This window comes from Anomaloglossus baeobatrachus, chromosome 5 (assembly GCF_048569485.1).
Source record: "Anomaloglossus baeobatrachus isolate aAnoBae1 chromosome 5, aAnoBae1.hap1, whole genome shotgun sequence".
In the NCBI taxonomy this organism is placed as follows: Eukaryota; Metazoa; Chordata; class Amphibia; order Anura; family Aromobatidae; genus Anomaloglossus; species Anomaloglossus baeobatrachus.
In genome coordinates, this window is record NC_134357.1 from 296,267,463 (window position 1) to 296,290,401 (window position 22,939).

The window sequence follows — 22,939 nt, forward strand, 5'->3', positions numbered from 1 at the left end:
GCCTAGTGGGAGACTACATAAGCAAGGATGGTTGACCTTAGGGAGATCAACATCCAACACCGCGGAGACACCATCACGTGTTTCTCAACACAGCGATCCTAGAGCAATGCCCCCCGGGAAATCGCTGAGAAACATGTGATGGTGTCTCCGCAGGCTTTCTTGTTTTGAATATTTCCCGGGGGGCATTGCTCTATAATCACTGTGTTGAGAAACACGTGATGGTGTCTCCGCGGTATTGGATGTTGATCTCCCTAAGGTCAACCATCCTTTTTTAAAAGCTGTTATAGTATCTGCCATTACTACCTCTTGTGGTAGGAGGGCATTCCACAGTCTGACTGCTCTAACTGTAAAGAACCCTTTACTATTTAGCTGCCAGAATCGCTTTTCTTCCACTCGCAGTGTATGCCCCCTGGTCCTTAGTATTGTCTTTGGAAGGAATAAGTCATGTGCCAGTCCTTTATATTGACCACACATGTATTTATACATATAAATGAGATCTCCTCTGAGACGTCTTTTTTCTAAGCTAAACAGATTCACCTTTTACAACCTGTCATAATATGTGAGGCCTTCCATTCCTTGTAGTAGTCTAGTTGCCCGCCTTTGAACTGACTGCAGCTTCTGAATATCCTTCTTAAAATGTGGTGCCCAAAACTGGATCCCATATTCCAGATGTGGCCTTGCAAGTGATTTATAGAGAGGTAGCAATTTGTTGGAATCACGGGATCTAATCTCTCTTTTTATACACCCATATTAGAGAGTCAGCTTAAGAATTATAACATAAGAATCTTAAAGCCCCCATAGACATTAGATTAATGTTGGCTGAACCTGCCAACAGTCTAAAGTGTATGGGAGCATCATCCAACTGATTACTGAGGGGAGATGTCTATCAAGCATCCAAAAAATAATGGTTTGGCTCACCTTGTATCTGTAAAATCTTGCAACCATGTTCCCATAAATGAGTATGATCCATGTGAAAGCTGTTGATTACAGCAGAACATAGATGCAAAGAGACAGATGGATTGAAAATTTAATAAAATCTTCAGTTTATTAGAAAAATATTGGTTATAAATCCATGTTGGTGAGATAAATCACTCAACTCGTTTCTGGAAACGCAGCACCCTTAGTCACTGAGTATATGTCTATAAAACATGTCCCATTTCAGACTGCCAATCTCATTGTTCTCTTGGAAATAAGCCACTCTTTTCATAGAGATCGCAGAATCACAGGAGTGTTCAGCCAAAGTACAGGAGATATGGCCAACATGGATGTCAGCCAAACCATAGGCTGAAGCCTTGTTTGGCCAACAACCAGCTAATATGTATCAGGGAAAAAAGTCCAGCTCACTGTTGGTATCACCAGGAGGCAGTTTGAAGACTGGAGATGCTCCAGCCGAGACGTGTACAATAATTCAAAAGAACTCCAGCTTTACAAACTTGTGCTCTCCTTTATTCATTAAAATTCTTCCAATAACAGCACTGCCTAAGTTTCAGTAGACAATTTTCCACAATTTTTGTATGTCACAGCATCCTTAGTCCTGGTCATGACGACATCTGAAATGCGTGGATAATTAACGACTGAAACTTGGGCAATGCTGTTATTGGAAGAATTTAAATGAATAAAGAAGAGCACAAGTTTGTAAAGCTGGAGTTCTTATCAATTATTGTACGTGTCCTGGCTGCAGCGTCTCTGTTCTCCAAAGTACTTTAGATTCTGAAGACCTTGTCTTTTTCCTTTTTGTCTCATATGACAAGACCATGCTGTAAGAGTTGGTGTGGCACCCCTGAGGCTTCAGTCACTACAGGGTACTGCAACTCACTTAAGGTGCAGTATTCATCTCGGGTAAGGACGGGGTTAATCACCGGTGTTTCCACATTTCATCTTACATACAGCTTAGGAGCCTTCTCACTGGGGACTGGACTAGGGTAGGTTTGGGGGTGGCCATCACGAGGCATGGGACTTTCCCGGTCACTAGGATAACCACCTGGGGGGCGAGCACTACTTGGGATAGAAGTAGGAGCAACCTTACATGATAGTCAGTCAAGTTAGGACTTCTGTTCTGGCAACACGACACCACCTTCTTCCTTCACGGAGCCTGAGGCTTGGAGCGGGAAGCTCAGCCCGGGTTCCCCACTTCTGAAGGGGCACCCCTTGGGAAAGGACACATTCAAACACCTGTGGCTGCCTCTAATGTATCCGAGATCGGATGGAGCCAATAACGGCGGAGACCGGTACCTCTGGGCAGCCCACGGACAGTGAGTAAAGACCTAGAACCACAACTACTGTGTCAGCCCTTCATTGCCGTAGCAGCCGCCCCGTACTTCGGCGCCAACGGCCACTGCTACCTCCATCATCCTCTCTGGGGCCTAGCTTCACCTGCGGGAAGCTGAACTATCCTACCTGCGACACCATCCGCCCCAGAGGACTGCGACCCCAGCGGCGGCTAGTCCCTGGCCTCATATCGCAGCTGGCGTCACGAGACAACTACTACACCCCTCCATCCTCATCATCCCACCATCCCTCATCTCCATTCCCCTTTTGTGGACACCTCGGGGTCACGAAACCGGGCAAGGGCCACCCGCAACAACCCACTGATCCTCCACCGGCCCGGTGACGAGTATTCCCAAGACCCCATGGGGTGCTCCATTGGCATCTTTGCAGCCTTATCTTCTCATTCCCAATAGTATCAGCTATACAACTTCTCTCTCTTCCTCTCCATAAGTAATATATAAGAATACCCTGCTGTTAGTGCCTGCTCTCCTCAGCACATGAACATTAGAAACAGTAAAAAAAAAGGCAAAATCGTGGAAATTTGCTGTCTGTAGTATCCTCCAGGAAGAAAGCAAAGAAAGTACCTGCTTTTTGCTGACTGTTTTGCCAACTGTTTTAAAGACAGTTTTGCAATTCAGCCCATAACAGCTTTTAGCCTTATTTAGGCTCCTCAGTGAAGGACACATTACTTTTATTACCATCTGATTTGCTACATTAGCCTTTGGTAGAAGCTTAAAGAAAAGCAAAGAAGCAGCCTGATACCAACAGAGGAGCCAAAGACCAAGCTCCTTTTTTGCTTCCGGACATGTACAGTGCGCCTCTGAATTCGGGAAGTATACAACTGTCTTCAAAGGTGCAATGGCCTCTTGGAAAAAAAGTCACGCACATGCCCAAGATTTACAGAGAGACAGAGATGACACCAACTTTTGCAAATCATGTTCTCACACCTACTGGGGAAACAAACGCCCCATCAATTAGTCAAAAGGTTATTTTGCATATTAAAAACATAATGTCAAAATACTTTTTTTAAACATCAATTAAAGTGTCATCCACTTTAAAGAGCTTGTTCCTATCTGTCCCTTTAATGCATTATTCCCCACACATGTCTGACTCCATTAGGCTGGGGCTACAGAGCCAGACTGATGATATCCACCATCCCACTTTGCCCATGCTTCCCGCGTCCCCCAGCGCCAATAAAACACATGACAACTGCTCTCTTTTAGTGGATGGGGTTGGCCACAGCTTTTATTTAACTTTCCTTAAATTTCCTTTTTTATTAAACTTCGATTAAAACCTGAACAGTTTGCCCCTCCATTCCTGGAGGGTATGTACGTCCTCGGTTTCTTAACTGTCTGAATTACCGCCAGCTGTGACTTCACATTAAACATTACCATTGAAAACACAAAAATAAAAAAGGGGAGGGTGGGAGGGGAGCTTCCGTCAGCCGATGCCGGAAAGAGGCAGACAGCCAGAGGGGGAAGCCTAATTAAACAGTGGGATCAACCAACCCACAAACTAATAGGGCAGAATAGGGAAGGGGATGGACGCACCCACTCAGACCACAACCAAGAGGGCCAAATTGGCACCCCCCCACACAACTTCCCCTGACCCATTTTTTTTTTTTTTATAATTTTATTTATATTCAACACTAATTCTGATTAACTCATCGTCGCTCGTGTGGACACAGGAAGGGTCACACCAAACCCAACCGCTCCGCCTGAGCCATCAGTCAGGGACCACTTGCCAAAGGGGGCTCATAGTCCACCACTTTGGCCATGTCCAGTTTATACGGTCAAAAACTGCATTATCCCACTGCTCAAAGTCACTGATGCAACACTGATAGTAAAAACTGGTACATGGACCACACACTGATGAAATGGATCTAAAACACTGATGAACAATGTTTTGTGTTTTTACTTGTGATAAGAATCACAGACGTCTCAATGAGGCCTAAGTGTGAATTTAGCCTAATGTTTATGGGCATCTTTAATTAAAGGAATTGTCCAGGTTTTACACAAAAGTTTGCAGTCTTTTTATGGGACTGCAGATTTGTGAATCCTCACAGCAAGAACAGTGCTCACTGTCAGGATTCTCCAGTGCTGGTGCCGAGTCCGTGCAGTCATGTGACTGCAAATATGTAATATTTATTCTTCCGGTCACATTCCCACTAGACGTGTCAGGCCTTGATCCATTCACCAGTACTGAGTGAGGCCTCGAATGTCTAGTTTAGGATCATTTATAGACATTCTTACCTTTCTTGTCTTCCTTTTAACATTTGCATATTTTACTGTTTTAAGGATATTTAAAGACGCACGTAAGGATAAAGGTCAAGATGACTTTCTAGGCAATGTCGTTCTACGACTGCGGGTAAGACAGTAGGATCAGGAGATTATTAAATATATTTTTACTGTATGAGCAATGGAATAAACATAAAACTGTATTAAAAAAAAGATTTGATTGTGTTTAGGATCTGAAGTGCAGGGAGGATCGCTGGTATCATTTAGAACCTCGGACAGAGACGTACCCAGACAGAGGGCAGTGCCACCTCCAGTTCCTTCTGACACACAAAAAGGTAAGATCACTTTGTTTCCATGCAATGAATCACGCCATCAAGTGTCCTATAAGCATGGCTTATATCTAGCAATCTATATTTGAAGGCATCACCATTGGGGTAGGTATATAGAGAACACTTTTTCAAGATGCTGTTGCTCCTCATCGTTTCTTTGTTACTTTACTGTAACATTATGATATTGCATGTCTACCTGTTACTACTAGTCCTTGACGTCTTGAATGCTTATCTTTAGTGTATTTATCTTTTTCCTTTCATATGTGCAATTCTAGAGAGCAACTATGCTAAGCAAGAACCCCAGCTACATCGTCCACCGCCAACTACTACAGCAGTTTGTACGGCACGAGATCACCTGTCACCAAGTATGTAATCTGTAAATGACAACCAATCAATTATTTTATCCGATTTTGGTTTAAATTATGTTTATATTTTTTACTAAAAAAACACAAAGAAACAAAAAAAGATTTGATACAATTATGTTTAATTTACAGTTACAGTTATTTTTTCACATACTGTTCTCTTGTACGCCAGTCTTTACAGTTGTCTGGCATATATAGTAACTATGTTCTCCATTGAGTTCCCAACATCACAGCCTTAATATATTTAATACCTTTGATGCTGCAGTTGTGACGCCCCTGGACTAGTCAGGTCGTCACAGGGTACTGCACGTCCTTTATCTCCAGTGCAGCACTCAACCTCTATGGTTCTGGGTCCCCATCTTGCAGTACTGCCTCCACCAACATTCACAAATCCTAGTGACACCTCGCACCACACCTGTCCGGCACACCAGTGGGCTGCTGAGCTGGAATAGAGCCGCCCACCTAGGGGTCAGGCAGGGAGGTGACAAGTCAGAACAGTAGTAGCCCTCGAGCAGTGAGGAGCTCGAGGAAGCTGGTGGTTGGAGCTCCCAGGGGAGAAGCAGACTAGGTCGCAGACGGTGGTCTGGACCCGGAGGAGTCGGAGACCTGGTCGCGAGAGGTTGTGACTGGGTGCTTGGCTAGTCTTGGAGGATAGCCAGCAGCCGCAGTTCAATAGCCAGGCTGGGACCAAAGGCACGTCGGAGTACATGGACCTTAGGTCGGGGAGAAGCTTCAAGCAACCCGGCAATTAACCTGCGGAGGACAGGGCCTATATGGACTGCTCCCATGAAGCTCAGAGATCGGGGGCACTAGCGAAATGAGGGTGATAGGGCTTTCCAAGCAAAGCAGCCCACTGAAATCCCAAGCCTGAGCTCCTGAGAGCAAGCTCCTCTTGCTACCCATAGCAGGGAGCGGGGCCCGGAAAGCTCCAAGCTGACAGGCCACCAAGGACACTCTAAAAACACTGTGCCCGGAGGCAGGCCACGGACCACCAGGCAGTGCTTCAGGGGACGGGACCCGGACGAACTCCCCAAGAGAGCAGCGGCATTCAGAGACTTGGTCTTCTACGTTGTCAGCGTCTGCTTTCTTCTGAGTGAGTACCTGATTAACCCCCGCAACCAGCGAGCCTGTGCTCCCCCTGCACCCCACTCCACCATCCAGAGTCCCGGGGCCTTCCCCTAACCGTGGAAGGTAACGTCATCTGGCTGCCCCACTCCATCACCCCGGGTACTCACAACGGCAGTAGCGGTACTCCCTATTACCGCACACCACGGGTGGCGTCACAAACTACCTAAATCCCCTGTAAATAACCACCCATCATGTACCGGCGCGACCCCGAGCCCCTGGGTCCGGAGACCCTCGAGCCACAAGTAGAGACGTCCGGATCCGAGCGGTCCAACCGCTTCTGGGGCGGGACACGTCCGGGACACAGTCAGTAGCTGACAGTGGAATTTAAGTGGTTAGATCCAGTTTACTGCCCCTGACATACAACCGCGGAGTGCCTATGGTGTTCTTTTGGCAGCCAGGAGGCTTTTGAAGGTCCTTGGTGCTGTCATATTTATACTCCTATGGCCACTCTTTATTGGAGATTGGTAAACAATATACAATATTAAAAAAAGAAATAACCCACAAACCAATATGTCAGTTCAGGACAGATATAAGTATAAATATAAGAAACACTTTTATTCAAAAGTCTTTAAAAATGACATATACAAACAGTTTTATTAGTAGGAGATCATCACTAGAGGACTAGTAAACCTGCTGCCAGTTAGTCCTCCAGTTTCATGAGCTCTTTATTACTTTGCCACCACCACTGATGGACAGTTTTCAGCCTATAAGAAACAATGCTTCAAAATAGTCAGTAGGTTAGGTCAGAAACAATATACTCACAATTTATTTCTTGTTTTTAAAGGGACTATTAAAATTAGTCTACGCAAGATAGATGATATCTCCTAAGAAAAAATTGCGTATCATGACTGAGTAACCAAAAGATTGACTTTTATTATACATCAAATATTCATAAAAACATTAAAAAGATGGACAATATCCCACAGTGTGGTAAACAAAAGGGGATGCCAGCACAAACAAGGTACAAACATGTTTCATAATAGAAACATAATAATAAGCAGTGTATCAAACAAAGGGACAGTGCAACCTGATTGAAAACATTATATGAAACAATGCAAGGCAAAGTAAGGAATAAGTATAATAATGTATGCCTGGATGGTATAGCCCTCAGCGTAAAAAACGTCCATGATAACAGTATACAGACAGATGTAACTTCATATAATGATACATAACCATAGTAAGTGTTTAAACAATATATGTATACATAACTCTCAAATGATTAGTGCAATAGCAGAATGTGCAGGGTTGTATGAGAACTATCTAAGAGAATGCATGGCTCATGAAAAATATTGCACCAGCCCATAAACATGACCCTATGAGTGCTCAGGTTGCCCGTACTAAAGTAAAAAGGTAGTGTGAAACCATAACCACCCTTAACAAATTAGAACATAGGAGAATAATCAATTAGCATGACAACCCGAGCCCCTAATGCATAAACAGCATTACTGTACAATTGAAATACACCAGTATGTAATCAACTATACCTGTCAATGTTGGAAAACCCTCTCTCTCCCGATGCGTGTTTCAGCATCTTCAGCCTTTTTCAAGGGAGAAAGTGTTGTGTGGGTCAGAGAAAGTCCTCCTACTATGCTCATACCTAAGCAATCAAGGGACCCTCGCGTCACGGAAAGGTTCTGCCTCTGCATGGGGTGTATCACTACTGCCATGTCCAACATCACTACCACATGAGGGCATCAACCACAATGACGCGTCAATGCCAAGTCACCGTGGGTGGGAAAGACACAGTCATCAGCAGGAGAGCAGCATTCCACCATTATGTGTCTAATATCAGTGCACCACCGAATGCATCAATGTATAGGGGTATATAAAGTTCTATAAATAAATACAATTACTCTGCCACCACCACTGATGGACAGTTTTTTGCCTATGCATAGTGTTCACAGAAAATTGACAATCAGTGGTGTGGGCGGAGTTATACAGAGCTCATTCAGAGAACTGGTGGATCTGCAGCAGATAAAACAGTGATTATTTCAAAACTACTGACACATCGCTGGAATCAGCATCTTTGCCCCTACATCATACTGCTCTCAAGGTGGATTGAGATTAAGAGCATGTAGCTCGAAACGCGTACCCCCCTGACATCTCATCTCATCTGTATGGGGATTTTTTATATTCTATGGATATGATTCATTTCCATTTTATTATGAATTGAATAAAAAAGCAAGTTTTTATACAATTTTTGGACACGAGTGCTGGATTTTCTTCTCCTTGGAGTTTCACAGCCGGGCCGGCTTCACCGTGCACCTGTCTTCTATGGGAGTCTCCATGATGTCTGGGTGAGCTGATTCTACCCCTTTGCTCTCAAATAGTATAGCAAAATCCGGTTGACAGATTCCCTTTAATTTAGTTGTGAAGTAACGCTGCACTTCTGTAATTGAGAAACCAGGTGCTCTGGTAGGGTCCAACTCCATAAGTTCAAAATGTGATAGACCAGGCACTCCAATGTAAGTGAACGAAAAAGACTTTTATTCCAACAGCAAGACAGTTCAATTGCAGCAGATGTTTCGGTCAAAACAGTGACCTTTATCAGTAGAACATAGTGGTAGTCTCTCACACACGAGCAGTGGACTCTGTGTGGTTTTCCATTGGCGTTTTTCCTTGGTATATAGACCCTGCATATAGCACTGGGAACAGTGTCCATTCATTTATCAAGTGTTGTTCATGTTTCTGCAACATAGATCCTATGTATTACACATCACCTTATAGCATCTACTGCCTTGCACACAAGTGATGGAAATTGCGTGTTGCCAACCAGTGCCACAAGCCATCTCAATGCAATTTCTCCATAAATGAGGAGCAATGGACACTTGTCTGCTCACCTAAGTATACAGTATCTTCACGCTTTTGTCCTCTCACCTCACACCATAACCTATTACTTCAACACCACTCTGTTCTACTGATGAAGGTCACTGCTTCGACCGAAACGTCTGCTGCAATTGAGCTGTCTTGCTGTTGGAATAGAAGTCTTCTTTGTTCACTTACATCAGAGTGCCTGGTCTATCACATTTTCCCTTTAATTTAGTGGCTTTTCACATTACCTTTGAGATGTATGCTGGAAGGTGTCAAATCAGACGTTCTGGATACTTTCTGGATTCCTGGCTAAAAAATGCTATACTACTTAATACAGTATATATGTGAGCATGTGTGTGTTGTGTATGTATGTGTGTGTGCATGTATGTATGTATATATATATATATATATATATATATATATATATGTGTTAATTGTGGTGTACCGGTAGATATCCTGCCGGCAGCACTATGATGTTCTGTTGCATAATAAAAACTTTGCCGACAGATGAAATATTTCTCCATTACAGATGTATATGTGGGTCTGCAGTCTAATGTCTGTGTACAGCATAACATTATCATTCTTAATGCAGGCCACTGGAACCACATGGGATGGGGAGATCGGCCCACATGGAATGACCATTCTGCACCTACATGCTTCCCAAAAAGACTTGTCTGAATTCCATCAAGGCCTGGCGTAAGTTACAGAAGTTTCAATTTTTCTATAATATTAATCTTTGTACGATACTGTATAGATAGTTAGAGGAAAATCTTGCAGGTTAATGTGAAGGTCACCCTAACTTTGCAGACTACTAGTGACGAGTGAGCACTACGGATGCTCGGCACTCTTTACGAGCAGTTGGACCCTCGGATCGGCATGACTCATGTATAAGGAAATTCAATTAGGGAGTACAGCATTTTTCCAGGAACTCTTTAAAAAAAAATGCTCAAGTCCTCCATTGACTATCATTATGCTTGGGTTCTAGAGTCGTACACATCTGAGCATCAACTGCTCTTAACGTGTACCGAGCACCAGAGCATGGTACTGCTTGCTCATCACTGTCATTATTCCATTTATGTCATTGCAGGCAGTGGCTGGCATACAGTAAATTATATCAGAGCCTGGAGTTCAACAGTAGCTGCTTGCTACATCATATAACAAGTATTGAATACCTCTGGGTTCAAGGACGGCTGCAGAATGAACAGGTACCTTAGGAGGTTTGCGAGTCTTAGAAACTGTAGCTGGGCTTCTATTGGTGAGAAAGTAGTTTATAGACTGATTTTATCACATATATGTGAATGCCTTATGGTGCACAAAGCCTCAAAAATACAGGATGGCAACCGCTGATCAATGTTTTCTTTTGATGACGTCCTTTTTTTGGTGTGTGGTCACAACAAGATACCACAAGATGTTGGGTCAGCAGAAAATGGCCATTTGAACATGGTGTGATTAACAATATTACATATTAATATAATTATATATTTACTATTATCAAACTTTAAGGAAAAAAGGAGTTAATGTGCTGCCTAAGAAATTCCAAATAACAATGTAGGAACGTGATGTTTTATTAAGTCAACGCGTTTCAGAGATCTATGTCTTCTTCATCTGGACAAGAAATCACATTATGTAATAAAATCACAGTTTTATCTGCTGCATATATAGCAATTCTCTGAATACTGAGGTCATGTGTATAGGCAAAAAGACCTCTCAATGATAAACTCATGCTTACTAGACCTTGATATTCATGAGCCTTGCCCCCCACCTCTGATTGATAAAGTATAGGCACAAATCTGTTAATCTGTGATGTACTAGTGTTCTACTGGTGACTCATGATCAATGAGTTGTCTACTAGCATAATAGGCCACCACAACTGTTTGAACTTCAGCTTCTATTGCTCAATTTCTGGTAACCAGTATATGCATTTAGGCAAGTTTCACACATCCATCAATCAAGGCCTAAATCTGGACGACAATGATTGGCTAAGCTGTGGGTCTCCAGAACTTTGTCGGCTTTATGGCTATTAAGTTTAGGTCCAGACAAGGTGGTTCTTAGTTACTTGTAGGTGCTATCATGCATTCATGCAGAATAATTCAGACTTTTGTTTTCTTTGTTCCTAACCTGCAGAAAAATGAGTTGGCAGAATCATTTGACTCTCTATTGGAATATGGGGTGTCTCTTTTACAAAGGTATCGCATTGTCTTTCCACTGTCAGAATCTCGGTCCACAGAACGTCTTCAGGGTCTGCTCAGGTCGGTGATTAAATCTAAAGTTTAGGTTTACTTTTCACACAATGGTAAATATACAGTACTTACAAGCTTTAATACCAAATGTGTTTAGGATATACCGTATTTTTATCTATTAATTAGTGCTTGCTTTTGCCATCTGTAAGGCCTTGTTTACATGGCACAAAGCGACCACCATTTGTGGGCATGTAGGTCCATTAGCTGTCGTTTATTGACCTTCCAGTGTTGTATGCACACAGTAAGATTGTTAATGCGATCATTCTGTGCGCATAGGATTTCATGTTTTTGGCAGCTCGATACCTCTTTACACAATACCTGCCAATAATAATGATTTTATGGCTGCTTACAAATCATTGCATCCAATGAACAAGCGTTTTACGCATTCATAGGGTGATTGCCATTCCCCAATTATTAACCACTCTAAATTAATACAGAACAAAACTTTCTACTACAGTGGAATATTGTTTGAATATTTGAATTGGACTAATAAAATATCATAGTATCATAGTATCATAGTTTTTAAGGTTGAAGGGAGACTCTAAGGCGGGCTTTGCACACTACGACATCGCAGGTGCGATGTCGGTGGGGTCAAATCGAAAGTGACGCACATCCGGCGTCACTTGCAATGTCGTAGTGTGTAAATCCTAGATGATACGATGAACGAGCGCAAAATCGTCGTCATCGTATCATCGCTGCAGCCTCCGACATTTCCATAATGCCGGGGGAGCGACAGGTGCGATGTAGTTCCTCGTTCCTGCGGCCGCACACATCGCTGTGTGTGAAGCCGCAGGAGCGAGGAACTTCACCTTACCTGCCGCCGGCTGCAATGAGAAGGACGGAGGTGGGCGGGATGTTTACATCCTGCTCATCTCCGCCCCTCCACTTCAATTGGCCGCCTGCCGTGTGACGTCACTGTGACGCCGCACGACCCGCCCCCTAAGGAAGGAGGCGGGTCGCCGGCCAGAGGGACGTCGTACGGCAGGTATGTGCGTGTAAAGCTGCCGTAGCGATAATAATCGCTACGGCAGCTTTCACTATATATTGAACGTGCGACGGGGGCGGGACTATCGCTGCAGCATCGGTAACACATTGTTACCGATGTCGCAGCGTGCAAAGCCCGCCTAAGTCCATCTAGTTCAACCCGTAGCCTAACATGTTGATCCAGAGGAAGGCAAAAAAAAACCAATGTGTCAAATAAGCTCCAATGGGGAAAAAAATTCCTTCCTGACTCCACATCCGGCAATCAGACTAGTTCCCTGGATCAATACCCTGTCATAAAATCTAATATACATAACTGGTAATATTAAATTTTTCAAGAAAGGCATCCAGGCTCTGCTTAAATGTTAGTAGTGAATCACTCATTACAACATCATGCGGCAGAGAGTTCCATAGTCTCACTGCTCGTACAGTAAAGAATCCTCGTCTGTGATTATGATTAAACCTTCTTTCCTCAAGACGTAGCGGATGCCCCCGTGTTCCAGTCGCAGGCCTAGGTGTAAAAAGATCTTTGGAAAGGTCTCTGTACTGTCCCCTCATATATTTATACATTGTGATTAGATCCCCCCTAAGCCTTCGTTTTTCCAAACTAAATAACCCCAAGTTTAATAACCTGTCTTGATATTGCAGCCCACCCATTCCTCTAATAATCTTGGTCGCTCTTCTCTGCACCCTCTCCAGTTCAGCTATGTCCTTCTTATATATATGTTTTAAAATATTTTTTCCAATTTTATCAGTGATTGGATTCTTAAAATTTGTGGATATTCAACCTTATACAGCACCTGTTGCTGGATCAGTGATTGGCACAATAAGGGTCTGTTTAGATTTTGCTTTTTGCAATACATTTGGTGGAAACCTTTTAGCACAACAGCTGAATATAATTGGCCTCCATCGGGTAGGTATAGGGTGGCATACTTTTTTCCCCACTGTGTAGGCAAGTGCCTTTGTGGGCGCCATGATAAGTATACAGCAGCAATATCTAGCCACTGAAGTGGAGTTTTTATAAAATGATTCGAACTGAAAACTTGTTTTGTATACTCATCCTATCATTAATTCTTCTGTATAGAGTTCTGATACAAATGTGTAAGACCAAGGCATTCAGAGAGCTGTGCTCGTCTACTCCCAGCTTACAGGACAGAGTGATTGAGGCCATCAAGGTAAAAGCTTTTGTAACGAGAATCAAGAAATAATCTACTGTTTTAACTTTGTTTTATTGGACCTTTTTTGCTTCCAAGTGAGCTCTAATCCGTTTTACTGGTTAAAGACTTTACATAACTGTATTTATCATGTACCTGAATATTTGCCAAGACTTAGACGGGCTTTGCAGGTTGCGACATCGCAAGCCGATGCTGCTATGTCGCATGCGATAGTCCCTGCCCCCGTCGCAGCAGCGATATCTTGTGATTCCTGGCGTAGCGAACATTATCGCTACGACAGCTTCACATGCACTCACCTGTCCTGCGACGTCGCTCTGGCCGGCGTCCCACCTCCTTCCTAAGGGGGCGGGTCGTACAACGTCAGAGCGACGTCACATGGCAGGCGGCCAATCAAAGCGGAGGGGCGGAAATGAGCAGGATATAAACATCCCGCCCACCTTCTTCCTTCCGTATAGCCGCCGGCGGCAGGTAAGGTGATGTTCCTCGCTCCTGCGGCTTCATACACAGCGATGTGTGCTGCCGCAGGAACGAGGAACAACATCGTACCTGTCGCGGCAGCCTAATTTTGAAAAATTCGGAGCCTACACTGATGATACGATAACGACGCTTTTGCGCTCGTTAATCATATCATCTAGGATTTATACACTACGATGTCGAAAGTGACGCCAGATGTGCGATGTTGCAACGTGCAAAGCCGCCCTAACATCCTTTAATTAGACATTTATGGCATATCCTATTGATTGCTGCTCTATCCAACTGTGCATTACGCACAAAGCCAATAATATGAATGATCACATGTAACACTACCATGTAATACTACATTTTCCAAGGACAGTGTACTATGGGGGGAATGAGCTGCCAAGAACTCACAAATTTGAGGGATTGTCTGGATAATGGTAGGAAAAGCCTTTTACTTAATTTTTTTTATTCGTTGATACAGACTGGAACTCGCGACTGGTTTGATCTGAAAAGACAACACCTACAACCAATGATACAGGTACATTAAAGATAAGCGCAAATGGGAACTATATGCAGGTGTATCCTGTTGGTATTTTCCCTTTCCTTCTCCATCTTACTGTTATTGTTAGTCAGGTTGAAAATGAAATGATCTCTAAAAGGTCTACAGTTAAAGATGACACATTTCCTCTGTATTTTAGCCAAAAAATTATAATTATAATTTTCATCTTTTACATTTGAAAAATTACAAAAAATAAAATGGGCCGATGCAAAAGTTTGGCCACCCTTGGAGATTTGTGTGCTCCGATAACTTTGGCTAAGGTTTAAGACCTTAATTAGCCTGTTACAGTTAGGGCTTGTTCACTGTCATCATTAGGAAAAGAACATGTGATGCAAATTTGACAGCTTTATAGAAACCCAGCCTCCTATAAGCTTGTGCCAAAAAAACAGCAGCCATGGGTTCTTCTAAGCTGCTGCCTAGCACTCTGAAAATGAAAATGAGGAGGCCCACAAAGCAAGAGAAGGCTAGAAGATATCAAAATTTTTCACGTTGCCCTTTCCTAAGTTAAAAATGTAATTAAGAAATGGCAGCTAACAGGAACAGTGGAGGTCAAGATAAAGTCTGGAAGACCAAACAAAATTGCTGTGAAAGCTGCTAGAGAGGCAAATTAGAACCCCTGCGTGACAGCAAAATACCTTCAGGAAGATATAGCTGACTCTGGAGTTGTGGTATTGTGGTATATTGTTGTACTAATTAGAGACACCTACACAAATATGGCCTTCATGGAAGAGTCATCAGAAGAAAACCACTCCTGCATCCTCACCATACAATTCAGTGTCAAAAGTATGCAAAAGAACATCTAAACAAGCCTGGTGCATTTTGGAAACAAGCCATGTGGACCGATGAGGTTAAAATAGAACTAATTGGCCACAATGATCAAAGGTATTTGTGCAGAAAAAAGGGCACAGGATTTCAGGAAAAGAATATCTCGCCAACTATTAAGCATGCGGGTGGATCAATCATGCTTTAAGGTTGTGTTGTAGCCAATGGCACTTGGAATATTTCACGGGTAGAGGGAAGAATGGATTCAATCTATAGAAAAGTTAAACTTGAAAAGAGGATGGCTTCTACAAATGGATAATGATTCCAAACACATGTCAAAATCCATAATAGACTACCTCAAAAGGTGCAAGCTGTAGGTTTTACAATGAGCCTCACAGTCCCTTGATCTGAACATCACTGAAAATCTGTGGCTAGACCTCAAAATAGCATTGCATGGAAGACGGCCCAGGAATCTCACAGAAGGGGAAGACTTTTCCAAGGAAGAATTGATGAAAATCCCTAAAACAAGCATTGAAACACTCTTGGTTGGCTACAAAAAGCATTTATAAGCTGTCATACTTGCCAAATGGGATGCTACTAGGTACTAACCGTGCAGGGTGTCCAGACATTTGCATCGGCCCATTTTCCTTTTTTGTTAAATTTAAAATGTAAACGATAAAAATATTTATTTTTTGCTAAATAAAAAGGAAATATGTCATCTTTATCTTTATGCCTTTTAGAGATCATTTCCTCTTCAACTTGCTTAGCTGTTCACAATACAGTGGTTTTGACCAGGGGTGCTCAAACGTTTGCATGCCATTGCATCTTGTATTTGTTTTTAACCCCTTTATGACCTTGGACACGTCCAAAGTTGTCTGTCCCTTTAATGGTCACAGCAACATTGCATTAAAATGCATTAACAGGCGATCAAAATATTGCATCTACCCAAAAGCATTATAATTAAAAATGTCCGCTTAGGACGTAGAAAAAAAAGGCGTCACTAAGCCCCAGATCCTAAAAAATGAGAACGGTACGGGTCTCGGAAAATTACAACTAAAGCACAACTCTCTTTTTTGACAAATTTATAAATGTTTTTTAACCACCTTAGATAAAAGTAAAACTATACATGTTTGGTATCTACAAACTCGTACTGACTGGGAGAATGATGCTGCCAGGGCAGTTTTACCATAAACTGAACATGGTAAATAGAAAACCCAAAAAACAATTGTGCAATTGCATTTTATTTTTTATTTCACCGCACATTGAATTTCTTCCATTTTCCAATACAATATGCGGCATAATGAATGGTGTCATTCAAAAGTACAACTCTTCTCACAAAAAACAAGCCTTTGTATAGCTATATTGATGGAAAAATAAAAAAGTTATGGTCCTGGAAGAAGGGATGGAAAAAATGAAAATGGAAAATTGCCAGGTGGTGAAGGGGTTAAAGACAGCTCTTTCATGTGTAAAAAAATTATTTTTTTGATTGACGCTTTGATACACTCTTCAAACGTTTATGAGAATAGAAATAATATATTTCCAGATTAATGGATTCATGCAATTGAATTGTCTGAAGTATAGTAAGAAACATCAGACTCAAAACAGAAGCAGTTCTGTTAATACCATTTTGGGAATTTCTGTTTTAGTAATTACCTAGTAGGCTATTATCTTGTACATGACTTGTATTTTTCCTTGTCTGCTCTTCCCCCTTCTTTCACACAAGTCTTACAGTATTTGTAACTCCATTAGGGCTATGAGGAAAACATGAAATCTTTGATAAGTCTGGTGGCCGATATCACTGCTGACCTGAAGAATTGTCACAAGACAGTGAACAAGTGTTTTTTCAAGTAAGGAAAGTAAGAAAGTACAAAGAGTACTTTACATTTCATGAGGGGTGGATTCTTTATCCATTGAAATAAGTCTAAAAAAAATTGTATTGTAGCCTCAGCCCAATTGGTGTGTTACGTCGCCACCGGAGTCTGCTCCAGCGACTTGTGCTCCGATCGCCAGGCGATGCCGTGTTCCTGCTGTGGATGGTGCTGGTGATGGGAGAGGAGTCGATGCCAGCGGCACCGGTGGGCGCAGGCTCCGATCATCCACTGGGCTGGGTTATCTTGGGATCTGCAGTACCATTGGCTGACTGTGGGTGGCGTGTGTCTTCCAGCTGAAGTTTCCAGCGTTCAGCTACAGCCAATGGGAAGACACCACACCCTTCTTAGTTCCCCTCCTGTCTGCTGACCTCTGCCAGAGATAGTTCTGATTTCCTGGCTCCTGGTCTGCCCTATTCTGTTTTGTGATTCCTGTGTGCTGTCTTCTGCGTGTTTTCTGACTACCCTTCTGCCTGCTGTTTTTGTACCTCGCTGCCCGATCCGGATTTGACCTCTGCTACGTTTTCTAATTACGTCTTTGTCTGCCGATTCTGTCCCTGTTCTGCTATTCCTGGTTTGACCCTGCCTGACGACTACTTTCATCGGACTGCTGCATTCCACAAGTAAAGATCTCCAGGGCCCTGTGTAATTCCAAATCCCTGTATAGGGGTTAAAGGGTTTCAGGGTTCTGGGGGTCCTGCTTGGTGAGTGGCTTCCCTCTAGTCTGTCCATTACATCCCACCTGAGTCTGTTGATCCAGGCAGGCGTTACAGGGTGATGCTTACCTGATTTATGGGCTATGTCCATGCGGATTTGAAGAACGAGCTTTGAAATATATTTAACAGTTTATCTGTTAAATGAAAGTTATAATTGTTCAGTAGCTTAGTAAGTACATTGCATTACTTTTGAGGATGCTGCTTGTTACATGCTTAAAAGCTCTAAAATCTTGGAGGTTTCACACTGACCACTGGAGGCGGACATCTCCTGTTCTATAGAGATCACTTTTTAGTAGTCTTCTCTCTCTTTTTTTTTTTTTATTATTATTATTTATTATTATTGCGCCATTTATTCCATGGAGCTTTACATGTGAAAAGGGGCATACAAATTAATGGCGCTATAATAAATAGTAATAATAAAAAAAAAAGACTTCTAATAAGCGATTACAGTAACCACAATTCACAACAGTTCTAAAATGCACTACAAACAGTGCTTTTCTATAGAATTTGTATCCACTTTTGGTGCTTTTTTTGATCACTGGCCTTTTTTTTTTGCTAAACACAGATTCTTTAGTTGTTGCCTTTTTTTCATACGTTTACCTAAAGGCTACAGTATGTGACCTGAAGAAACACATGAAAAAATGCACATAAGGCTACATGCGCATGCTGTGTTTTTTGTCGCGTTTTTGTTGCGTTTTTTTTGGGTGCAGTTTTGTTGTCAGCAAATTCTGACTTTTGACCTCCCAGCAAAGTCTATGAGAATTCAGATTTGCTGTACACACATTGCAGTTTTTTTTGGTCTGCAGTTTATTTGTCAAAACCGTGCAACAAAAAATAAGTAGCATGTTCATTCTTCTTCCATTTTTGTCACGTTTTGTCACTAATTGAAATCAATCTCTCTCTCCCCTTTCAAGACTACTACATCTTACACAACAATCACAGCGAGCGCCATAGAACATGACTGTCCGCTGTGAGTTACAGTGGTGCTCACTTCAGTCTCTCTCTCTCCTTCCAAGACAACTACATCTGACAATCCCAGCGAGCGAGCACCATAGAACATGACTGTCCACTGTGAGTTACAATGGTGCTCACTTCAGTCTCTCGCTCTCCTTCCAAGACTACTACATCTGACAATCACAGCGAGCGCCATAAAACATGACTACCCACTGTGAGTTACAATGGTGCTCGCTTCATTCTCTCTCTCTTTCCTTCCAAGACTACTACATCTGACAATCACAGTGAGCGCCATAGAACATGACTGCCCACTTTTAGTTACGATGGTGCTCACTGGTGGTGGCCTGATTTGCAGTTACAGGTAGATTACGCCACCTGTGACCGCAAATCACCCGAGTGACGTCACTGTTGATCGCGCGGCTCACTTCAATCACTCAGGTGATTTGCTTTCACAGGCGGAGGACTCCACCTGTTACCACGGCTAACCTAAGTGACTTCACCTCTGATCGCGCGGCTCACTTGAGTTGCTGCGTGAAGTTCACAGTGGGCAGTAATGTTCTATGGTGCTTGCTGTGAGCGTCAGATGTAGCAGTGCCGGAATCATCATGGCACCTCGTCTGGATTACGTCGGACCTGCAAGGGTGTTAATAAAATGGTGAAAGAGAGTGCTTTTTTGTTTTTTATTTTAATTAAAGGATTTTTGGGGTATTTGTGTTTATTTACTTTCACTTACAGTTTAATGATGGGGGGTGTCTCATAGACGTCTGCCATCACTAATCTAGGGCTTAGTAGCAGCTGTGGGCTATTATTAACTACTTATTACCTTAATTGCCACCACACCAGGACAACGGGAAGAGCTGGATTTAGGGCCAGAATTAGCGCATCTTATTGATGCGCCACTTCTGGGGCGGCAGTGGGCTTCTATTGTTAGACTGGAAAGGGCCAAATAACTATGGCCCTTCCCACCCTAATAATATCAACACCAGTTGTCTGCTGTACCTTGGCTGATTTTAGAAAAGTGGGGGGGACCCCATGTCATTTTAAAAAAAAAAAATAAAATAATTTATAAAAAAAAAAACAGCGTTGGATCCCCTCTATTTTTCATAACCAGCCAAGATACAGCAGACAGCTTAGGGTTGCAGCCTGCAGCTGCTGCTGTTCCTGTGTTAAATATGAAAATTGGGGGGGACCCCATGTCATTTTTTTTTTTTCTGTAAATAATTTTATTGGGTTTAAGAAAAAGTGAACAAAGCATTGCTTATAACACGAATAAGATGTAATCAAACAAAAGTCAAGGTTGATCCAAACATGTGGATCAAGCATGTAGCACTGTATTGTAACAGAACTTTTATCAGGATAAGAATGGTCACATAAGAGACCATAACAGATAATGCAGTTAAAACAAGACAATTCAGGTTATACCGTATCATGGTATGTCAACTCAAAGCAGTATTACGGAAACTATTTTAACTATAAAGACTGAGTGAAGGTTAGAAAGAGAGACGAAGGAGGAAAAAGATAGGTATAGGAAAGAGAGGAGGGTATGAGAGGAGGGGGGGGGAGATATGGATAGATAGGTAGGAGAAGGTTGGGTGTCCAAAGAATTCCGGCGTCAGGTAAACGAATCCTCTTAGAGATTGCAAATATCAACTAAAGGAACCCAAGGAAGGAAAGACCCGTGTAAAGCCCCTTATCTGAGCCAAGACGTAAATCTCGGAGTCTCCCGGAAAAGGAGCCAGGAAGACCACGTGCCAGCATGTTTATCACATTTGTCCCCATCATCTGCCATCAGGGACTCCATACGCTCCAATCTATTCATCTCCTCCAAAAATTCCCTTACAGAGGGGGTTGAAGTTGTCTTCCAATGTCTTGGAATAATCATACGAGCAGCAATGAGAAGAAAGCGTAGGACACCTCTTTTGGTCACAGAGACAGATCCAGGGATTAGGGACAGTAAAGCTATTTGAGGAGTAGGAATTACCCGAATACCCAACAGTTGAAAGTATATTTCAAAAATGGAATCCCAGAATGACCTTATCAAGGAGCAATCCCACCATATATGTTTCATAGTACCAATTTCGTCTCCGCATCTCCAGCAGGTATCTGGTACTGTGGGGTAGATCTTATGCAATACGTCAGGGCATCTGTACTAGCGTGTAAGAATTTTAAAATTTTTCTCCTGTGCACTACAGGAAATGGACATTTTATGAGAGAGTGTAAAGATTTTGAGATAATCTTGTTCTGACAACGTGATCTGGAGCTCTCTTTGCCAGGCCTCCAAATACGTTGGGGCACCTTTATATTGGGCTGTACATAAGAGATTGTAGATCAATGCGATGGCATGTTGCGGCGCGGCATTTAATGAAATTAGGGTCTCAAAGTGTGTAGATTTGGATAATAGTGCATTTCCCGGGAATTTCCTTTTTATAAATGTGGTCAGTTGAGTATATTCCAACCAGGATAGTCTCCTCCCCGGGCATGACTCCTGCAAAGCTTCAAAAGACGCCGTTCCAGATAGCTTCCTAGCAACCTGTGCCAGGGTAACTCCGTCTGCTGAGTCCCAACATAAGAAGGTAGATCTCTCCGACGCAGGGGGGAAGTCGAGATTATTAAAGAGTGAGCTCATACTCCCCGGTCTATGGGATAAGTTTAACGTCTCCAGATGCCTGTTCCAAAAAAGCATGTCCGCCTGAGTCAGAGGTTGAAATCCCGAAACCGCCGGTCTCTGTTGAAGGGGGGCCCATAGAAGCCGTGCCAGAGGGAACGGGGAGAGATGGGACTCAACGCCCACCCACTGTTTATTGAGATCGTTAAATCTCCAATCCAAGACCCTCGTGAGGAGGACACTCTGGTAATACTTTTCAAAATCAGGTAAACCAGCGCCTCCCCTGGATTTGGGTCTCACCAGTGTGGCGTATCGAATCCGAGGTCTCCCCGTCCCCCAGACGAATCTGCTACATGCCCTCTGGAGTTGTCTGAAATATTGTTTAGTAACTTTGATCGGGACTGTTTGGAATAAGTAAAGGAACCTCGGGAGTATGTCCATCTTGAGGGCATTGATCCGGCCAAATCAGGAAAGTCGTCCCCGATTATATCTATTTAGATCAGCAAGAGTTCTAGTAAGCAATGGGGAGTAATTAGCCATAAACAACTCATCTGGATTGGCCGAAACAGATATCCCAAGACACTTGATAGATTGGATCTCCCACTTAAATGGGAAGGCAGATTTCTGGCTATTGACTTGTGTGGTAGGGAGAGTAATATTAAGGGCCTCTGTCTTTGAGTAGTTTACTTTGAAGTTAGAAACTATGCCAAAACGTTGGAATTCCTGGATGAGAATTGGAAAGGCGATTTCCGGATTTGTTAGATATAGAAGGAGGTCATCAGCGTATAACTCAAGTTTATAATCTTTCTGACCTACATCAAAGCCCTTTATATCGGGGGAGTTTCGAAGGGATATAGCCAAATGCTCCATGGCTATTACATATAGAAGGGGTGAAAGGGGGCACCCCTGTCTAGTGCCATTAGATATTTGCAGGGGAGAAGATAGAGTATTGTTGGCTCGAACTCGTGCTGAGGGCTTATGATACAGGGCAAAAATTCTCTCTAACATAGTTTGGCCGATTCCCAGCTGCCTCAGGGAGGAGCGTAGAAAGGTCCAGTTGAGACCCCATGTCATTTTTTTACAAAAAAAAATGTAAAAAAAACAGCTATCGCTTAATCGAGCTATTCTGTTATTTCTTTCTATCTATTCCTTCTGTTCTTTCCTTCTATCTATCTATTCTTTTTATTTTTTAAACCTATCTATTCCAACTATCTCCTATCCTATCAGATTTTGTTTCTCCTTTAAAATACGCATTAACAAAAACACACCACCATTACAAGCGTTTTGTTTTTTTTACATTTCCAGGCTGTCTGTGACAAGGTGCAGTTTGAGTGCAGTTAAAACTGCAGCGTGCGCATATAGCCTAAGTATCTAAAGAAAACAAAATACATCGGTGTCTGGTAAAAAAAAAAAAATGTAGGTGATATATTCCCTTTACAGTGGAGGTATCATCAGAAAATGACCAATTGACTAAATGGGTTATTC

At 42.7% G+C, this 22,939-nt stretch overlaps 1 protein-coding gene across 2 annotated transcripts in view; it reads left to right on the forward strand.

Moving 5' to 3' along the window:
• Window positions 1-22,939, forward strand: part of UNC13D (unc-13 homolog D) — a 174,067-nt gene that overhangs the window by 105,715 nt on the left and 45,413 nt on the right. For both annotated transcript variants that reach the window (XM_075349607.1, XM_075349606.1), the window contains exons 10-18: window positions 4,566-4,635; window positions 4,736-4,840; window positions 5,110-5,199; window positions 9,728-9,831; window positions 10,223-10,340; window positions 11,260-11,384; window positions 13,441-13,531; window positions 14,472-14,528; window positions 17,061-17,158. In XM_075349607.1, coding sequence (XP_075205722.1) covers window positions 4,566-4,635; window positions 4,736-4,840; window positions 5,110-5,199; window positions 9,728-9,831; window positions 10,223-10,340; window positions 11,260-11,384; window positions 13,441-13,531; window positions 14,472-14,528; window positions 17,061-17,158 — 858 coding nt within the window. The remainder of the gene's footprint in view (window positions 1-4,565; window positions 4,636-4,735; window positions 4,841-5,109; window positions 5,200-9,727; window positions 9,832-10,222; window positions 10,341-11,259; window positions 11,385-13,440; window positions 13,532-14,471; window positions 14,529-17,060; window positions 17,159-22,939) is intronic.